General features: G+C 31.0%; 1 protein-coding gene across 1 annotated transcript; it reads left to right on the plus strand.

Annotated features, from left to right (window-relative positions):
• Window positions 1–4,150: 4,150 nt before the first annotated feature.
• On the plus strand, window positions 4,151–7,110 carry LOC120268736 (probable receptor-like protein kinase At1g80640). The gene is made up of 10 exons (XM_039276022.1): window positions 4,151–4,408; window positions 4,854–5,024; window positions 5,095–5,345; window positions 5,429–5,561; window positions 5,645–5,708; window positions 5,785–5,881; window positions 5,960–6,062; window positions 6,372–6,490; window positions 6,567–6,656; window positions 6,745–7,110. The coding sequence occupies exons 1-10, from the start codon at window positions 4,249–4,251 to the stop codon at window positions 6,886–6,888; spliced, it is 1,332 nt and encodes a 443-aa protein (XP_039131956.1). The 5' UTR covers window positions 4,151–4,248; the 3' UTR covers window positions 6,889–7,110.
• The last annotated feature ends 1,291 nt before the right edge of the window (window positions 7,111–8,401 follow it).

The following is an 8,401-nucleotide window of genomic DNA, read 5'->3' on the forward strand; positions in this document are numbered from 1 at the left end:
AGAAAACTATCACTAACTAAGCATAAATGATAACTCATATTCGCTACATATGTTTGCCACAAACTATCGCGATATTATCAGTACATTTTGCTCGTTATTTATGAAAAATCGCTTTTCATAAACAAACGCAAATTTAAAAATGAAACAATGATATTTAAACATAAACATAGTCAGTACAAGTTAATTATCGATTAATTATCCCGGCTTTCCGCTTAAAACTTATGTTTTTTTCTCAACTATTATTGTCATGTCCTTGTTTCCGCTTTAAAAATTATACTGCTTTTTAAGCATAAATGTTTCCGCTCAAATTTATCAAGTCTCTGCTTTAAAAATGTTATGTCTCTGTTTAAATATATCAAGTTTCCAGCTTTAAACAGAAATGATTTTTAGTAGGTATTCGGATTCTACGAGCGTATCCGTCCCACCTCAAGACCAACATGACGATTTAGTAGGCCTTCCTTACTCGTTAGATAATTTTGAAGTTTTTGTCATCTGCATGCCTGGACAACATTTTGTAGGCTGCTAACCATTTAAAAAACTCACTTCACTACCACGAGTGCGGACACAATCGTAGATTCTTGAAAGAAACTATCGCCAACTAAGCATAAACGATAACTCATATTCGTTACATATGTTTGCCACAAACTATCGCGATATTATTAGTACATTTTGCTCGTTATTTATGAAAAATCTTTTTCATAAACAAACGCAAAATTTAAAATGAAAACAATGATATTTAAACATAAACATAGTTGTACAAGTTAATTATTGATTAATTATCCCAGTTTCCGCTTAAAACTTATGTTTTTTTTTCAACTATTTTTTTCATGCCCTTGTTTCCGTTTAAAATTATACAGTTTTTTGTTTAAGCATAAATGTTTCCGTTCAAATTTATCAAGTCTCTGTTTAAAATGCTATGTCTCTGTTTAAATATATCCAGTTTCAGTTTAAACAGAAATGATTTTAGTAGGTATTCGGATTCTACGAGCGTATCCGTCCCACCTCAAGGCCACCCTGACGATTTAGTAGGTCTTCCTTACTCGTTAGATCATTTTGAAGTTTTTGTCATTGCATGCTCGGACAACGCTTTTATAGGGCGCTAACCATTTAAAAACTCACTTCACTACCACGAGTATGGACACAATCTTAAATCTTGCAAAGAAACTATCGCCAACTAAGCATAAATGATAACTCATATTCGTTACATATGTTTGCCACAAACTATCGCGATATTATCAGTACATTTTTGCTCGTTATTTATGAAAAATCGCTTTTCATAAACAAACGCAAATTTAAAAAAAGAAATGATGAAATTTAAATAGAAACCATAGTAGTTAAACGGAAACATTGATATTTAAACATGAACTTTGAAACTTAAATAGAACAATCGATAGTTAAAAAGAAATAACAATATTTACATTCAAAAATTAAACCCGTCGTCCTAGACAAATGTGGATCGAGTCTGACATCACAATGAAATTGCAAAACAATCGAAAAAAATCTCCTTCAACACAATATTATCGCTTTTGATTATGTACACGCATCTAAAAATGAAAAAAACTAACAAAACTCTTGCCGAAAAATCTCCCTACAAACTACAAGATCATCCAATAATCACACCATAAAACCGAAAAATTTCTCTTTCTAATAGAATACTTTAGAAATCAAACTAAAAAGAAACCCACAGAATATCAAAACAAAAGGAAACTACACAACATCTTCAACGGCATTCACCTCGCCTCAATACCTTGGAGCGCAAACTAATGAAATGCCAAAGAGTTGAGTGGGAGTTCTCCTTCGAGGTAGTGGTCCAATCTTACAGAAGATGTCCAGGCAACGACAACTTTGAAAAAGGAAAAGCTGAAGAGATGAAGAGATGAAGAGAGAAAAACCAAAGACCAATAATGGTGTTCTCTGGAGATTAAACAAGAAAAAAAACTGATTCCACTTAAAGAGAAAAAATTATTACAGCAAAGGGCGTTATGGTCAAATCACGTCTCACTTGCCACAACTTCCCATGCAAGGGATAATTTCGTCCAAAAAATTTAAAACTAACTCCATTAAATGCTTGGGGGTTTTTAAATTCATTGTATTTAAAAGGAAGGGGTTTTTAGGGATTCCCAAATTAATGGGGTGTTTTTGGAAATATTAGAAACTTAGGGGGTTATTTTGGCAATTTCCACTTTTATTTATTCATTTATTTATTTTTTAAATCTTAGAATTGATAAATAACATTTAAAACAACAAATCAAAGAATAAAAAGGTAACAACATATCAAATAAATTCAAATATTATTATATTTTTCAATCTTCTATACTCAAACAACTATTTTTGCCTATATGGACTCAATATGTTACAAATTATAGAAATAAATCACTTAATAATATTATTATTTAATAGTTCCATACTTAATTCATAAAACATATGTAATAGTAGTCAAGTTTCCTTTTAATGATTTGAGTTTGCCAAGCAGATCAATTACAAGTAAGAAATAATGCAAGAAAAAGATTTCAACCGGCACATGTTGAATCAAGACATGTTGTATCCTTGAGCTGTGAGGGATTCAAACCCTTAACCTTGGACTTAAGTGAATAAAGAAGTATGACTTTCCTATTGTAACGGTGATTATGTAAAATATTGAATGCATTATATTAAAATAAATCCTACACTATAAAAAAAAAACTTATATATATCATATGTTTCTAGAAAATTGAAAAGGTAGAACAAAATTTTAAAAGCAAATTAAAAATTCATTACATAAAAAAGAACAATTTATTGAAAAATGATGTTCCTCAATCCTCACAATGAACATTTGAAAAATGAAAACTAAAATGTAAATAGAATAACTTTTAATTAAAACTTGAAAATTATTATTTTCATGACAAAAATACTTCAAAATTATTATTTTCACTCTAATTAAAAAAAATTATAAGAGAAGTTCTTTCAAATACAACCATCAAGCCTACTATATTTTTTCAAGAATAAACTTTTTGCTAGCTCTAAAACTAAGCTTCTAATTAATTACTATAATAATCTCCTAACTAGACCTTTTTGATAACTAGCCATTTTATTTATTATTATTTTTAAATAAATTCTCATGTAAATAAAATTAACATCTCCATGATTGGCACAAGGTGATATATTTAGGCATATATATTGACAAATGCTAAGTATGTGAAAGTGAAGATGCTTCCAATCAGAGAAGATGTTTTTGGGTCTTCCCTTCCTTTTGTCTTTATTTATTACCTCTCTCTTCACCTACCAGGCTACCCTCCATTTCTGCCTTCATCCCTTTTATCAACTTTGTCCTTATCTATTTTAATAATAACAAATCCATATTTAATTGTTTTACTCTACATTTTATAATTTACTTCTATGCGTAACAAAATTACTTGTGTGCCCCTAATGAATGAATGGATAATTTTTTTTTTTAAAAAAAATAAGATAAGTTTTTTCTTATAATCACAATGATATAACCAACAACAAAAATTACAAGAATATTAAATACTATTATTATTTATAAGTTATAGGTTTATAATAAGTTTTTTTAGGAACCACTCTTGCAATAAGAAAGTGGCTTATATAATAATTATAAGAATTCTAAATATACTTTTATACTAACATTTAAGAAACTATCATCTAATATATATATATTGCACTATACGGCAATCACCACTTATTTAAAGTTTAAGTCAAAAACGAGAATAAATATAAATGTAGAGCACACTCACAAGTTCAATAACATCTTGCACTCGTATTATGTAAATTTTAATTTTGGAACCCTTTCTAAATGAGAATCTTATACAATAGTTCTGATACTAATAGGTCAAGTAACCTTTGGTTGGTCTAATATTTTTTTAGGATGAGAAACTCTGGTGGTGTGTCTGTTCTTTCCTTCTTTTTGTTCAACTGCCACATGATTGCTCCTCTTCTTCCACACACACACAAACACACACACACACACTATGGATTTGAAAAGTCCCTTCTTTTTTTTCCTCCATGCAACTATTCCCTGCCCCTCTCACTTTGCAAAAGCATACTGACAATATATAGAACCATGAGAAAATTAAATAAATAAATAAATCAATAAATAAACTATTATTTTAGTTCAAGGATCCCAGCTTTCAACACCCAAGATTTTAATGAGAAAGAGAGAGAGAGAAAAAAAGTGAGTTTCAAACTTACCAATTGAAAACAAAGTGCCAAGAGATCCAAACTAATCTGCCTCCTCCATTTTTGTTCATCTAAATGACAGATATGAAGTCTTTGCTTGTCCTGCTTTGCTTCTTGTTCTCTGCCTTCTTTGCCTCAATGAGCCATGCAAGAAGATCTCCATTGTTGTCCCCATTGTTCTCTCCTCAACCTCAACCTGCACCACCCATTACTGTTGTGGCATCACCTCCTCTAGGTACTTCCATTTGAAAAAGTTTTGCATCTTTTATAAGTCTCATCCACTGTTTGACTTTGGTTTTCTTCTTGTTTTGCTTGATTTGTTTAGTTTTATGTACTACATCAAGTTGAATTTCATTTGGGGAACTTTAACAACTATGTTGGAATGCTTCAATCTTTTTGCTTTGGTCCCAGGAATGACATGATTTATTGCTTTCTAAGTTTTTCTTTCCAGCCTTTTTATGTGTCATTTCATCACACTTGGGTAGCTTTTCATCTTTGTGCCATTTAATGTTTGCTTTGTTCTTTTTGTGTTTCATCATTTCAAGCTTGTGAGGATATGTTTCTTTTTAATCTTGACTGGTTCTTCTTCTTTGATTTGTAACCAAGTTGAAAAAAAAGGGAATTGGACTTGTGGCATTGCAGCAATTCACTTTCAATTTCATTTGATGTTTTGTTTACAGTGATGAATGTCATTGTAGAAGACAATCACCATCATATGCATAAAGAGTTGCTTTTAGCAATCATCCTGGCATCAATTGGAGTCATCATGACCATTGTTTCAATATTTTGCGTCATTGTTTTTTATCGAAGAAATCGAAGAAACTCTGGTTCAAAAACCACTCAAAGCTCAGGTAACAAATAACTTCAAACAAGTGGCTTTTGTTTCATAGTTATTGATTTGATTTTTGGTTTTATGAGTAGATGCTGGTGGAAGATTTCCATTGGGTCCGATTTTTAGCAAATTTAATACTGTAAAGACAACACCAAGAAAAGGATCCATGGCCATGGTTGATTTTGCATTGCTAGAAGCAGTGACAAATAACTTCAGTGACAGTAATGTCTTGGGGCAAGGTGGATTTGGTTGTGTATATAAAGCTCAATTCGAAGAAGGTGTTCTTGCCGCGGTTAAGAAGTTAGATGGTGGTGGATATGAATGTGTAAGAGAATTCGAGGTGATTATTTACTCATCTCTTGAATTCATTTGTTTTTTTTTCTTGGTATCTTCGGTAATGGCTTAGTTTTCTTGGCCATTTAGAATGAGCTAAATTTGCTTGAAAGAATTCGACATGCAAACATAATTTCACTTGCGGGGTACTGTATTCACGAAGAAACTCGATTTCTTGTTTACGAATTGATGCAAAATGGATCTTTAGAGACATTACTTCATGGTAAGCTCTCCCACAATTAGAAGACATGAAAAACATAGAAAACTTTATTTTTGATCGATTTTGTGTGTTTACTGATAATTTAGGACCGACTCGTGGCTCGACTCTAACTTGGCACATTCGCATGAAGATTGCTCTTGATACAGCCAGGTAAATCTGTTTAGCAACATTTGGAACATTCGAAGAAATAATTATTCATATGAATCTTTATTTCGATGCCAATCAGAGGATTGGAATATCTTCATGAGCATTGCGACCCGCCCATAATTCATCGAGATCTTAAATCGTCTAACATCCTTCTTGATTCTGATTTCAATGCAAAGGTATCTCTTATATCGTATTTTTGCACTCGACCATGAACAATATTTTGTATTTTATCTTTTGATCATTTGCAAATACAGATTGCTGATTTTGGCCTTGCGGTCACAAGTGGAAATCTAAGCAAAGGACATGTTAAAATCTCCGGCACTCTTGGCTATGTAGCTCCTGAATATCTTTTAGATGGTAATCCTACCTTCAAAATGATTTTCGCATTGATAAATTAGAAGAGTAAAACTGATGAACAAAGGAAAATTTTTGCCAATTGAGTCCATGATTGAGTTGAAATTGAATCTTCAATTGCCAAAAATGTGAGAATTTTGGAAATATTGTTTTAGATTTTCAAGAAATCATATGGCAACAACTCTTCATTTTCTAATCATAGGAACCTGAAATACGAAAGCCTAAAACCCTAAACCCTAAAATCTTGTGCTTGAGTTTGATCATATCGTATTTTCAATGTACTTCACTTGATAAATGGATTTAAAATTTTAGGTAAACTCAGTGAGAAAAGTGATGTTTATGCTTTTGGGGTTGTTTTGCTTGAGCTTCTAATGGGAAGAAGACCGGTCGAAAAATTGGGACCGTCTCAATGCCAAACTCTAGTTACATGGGTCTGTATCTTTGATCCTTCAATACCATCTTCGTTTGTTGTTTTGCATGAACTTATCGATAACTTCTTCGTTGCAGGCCATGCCTCAGCTCACCGACAGATCAAAGTTGCCGAACCTAATTGATCCTGCAATCAGAAACACAATGGATCTGAAACACTTATACCAAGTATGGTAACTAATGCCGATACTATAGCTCTAATTAGAAGTAAATTCTTGTAGTTTCTAAGCAGAATGATACTTCCGTATTCCTTCAGGTGGCCGCCGTTGCTGTCCTTTGCATCCAACCGGAGCCAAGTTACCGGCCATTGATAACTGATATACTGCATTCTCTGATTCCATTAGTCCCCATTGAGCTCGGAGGAACACATCGAGTCATTGATCCATTGCCTCAAGCTTAGAGATAAGACCAGGTTCTTTGTTTTCTTGATCATATATTGCTGATAGATTGCTTCTACCTTTTTACCTTCGTATTCCATCCCGGCAACAGAATTATTCTTTATAAGATCAGGAAATGTTGATGTATAGATGCCATGTTTTTTTTTTTAACCATTTTCAAAAATTTCGGTTGTACAGTCAAGTTTCTTCATTTTGAAGAATGCAAATAAGTTTATTTATGAAAATTCATTCTGACTTCTCATGGACAACAAAGTTTATGAAAATTTCTGCAGGTCTTCGCATAATATCTGTCGATACATTTTGTTTATGAATTGGAATCTGCAAATGATATCCACTTTCTTAAATGCATGTATCTACAAAGTTCAATGCAATTGACATATAAAATTAGTGCAAATTGGTTGGTTGAACTATTCAAAGTTATAGATAAATGCTTTGATTCTTTCAATGCATGTGCTCATGTTCCTCTGCAATTTGAAAAACAGCTAATTTTATTTGCCATTGTTTGTGTGTCAATAAAATTCAGAAAAAAAAAAAAGCATGTTTGGTTTCATTGAATTTACAGATCATTGAAGAGATGGAAACTAATAATGCCGAAAGTTTCGTACTTCTCCGGGTGTTCAATGAAACTATAATTCATTGATATGCTTTGTAGATTTTGTCATACATTGAAACTAGCATATTGTTCGGAATAAGAGAATTTTACAGAAATTTTGTGAAGATTATGTGTTAGTAATTCATGATGCAAAAAGCTCAACAATTTATTGATGTTTGATAACAATATCATGTGATGAATTTATTTATCAAAAGAGTAAAGTTATACCCACCTCTTCTCTCTATAGAAAGACTTCCCCTGTGTTAGTGGCCCCTTGCCTATGATTAACTCCATGTGAACTTAACTTATTCTAATATTATTATAATAAACAAGATTAATAAATTTTTATTTATTTGCTCCTATGGCTGTTCATTGTTGATGTGGTGGGCTACTGAGATATTATGCCAATGAGTATTTATTTCATTTTAGAGTTTTTTTTTCTTTGTACTTGTAAAAGAATTAAATACTGTATGTACCTTTAAAATTCAATTATATATATATACCCTATATATACTATTAAAATTTATTATAAATATGTATATATTTATTTTTGATGACAATAAAAATATAGATTTGTATTAACTTTTATTTAAACAAGACGAATTCTCTGGCTTTGCATCAGGTTTTTAGTTTTTACCATTTTGAGGGGTTTGAGTTAATATTGTATATAGACATATAATCAAAATTATGATTCAATAATTCTTTTTAATAGAAACTATTAGGCTATTAGCATATCTGTTTTTGAAAGGTCTTATGAATATTTATGGTACAAACAAATAAGTTCAATTAAAAATTTTTAATTATTAATATCATATTTAATATAAACAAAAATTAATCAACAATTTGCTTATTTTTCTTTTTAAATTATTTATTTTATAATTAACAAATGATAATGAATATTGTATTATATATATATATATATA

The sequence above is a fragment of the Dioscorea cayenensis genome, chromosome 9, assembly GCF_009730915.1.
Source record: "Dioscorea cayenensis subsp. rotundata cultivar TDr96_F1 chromosome 9, TDr96_F1_v2_PseudoChromosome.rev07_lg8_w22 25.fasta, whole genome shotgun sequence".
NCBI classification, from domain to species: Eukaryota; Viridiplantae; Streptophyta; class Magnoliopsida; order Dioscoreales; family Dioscoreaceae; genus Dioscorea; species Dioscorea cayenensis.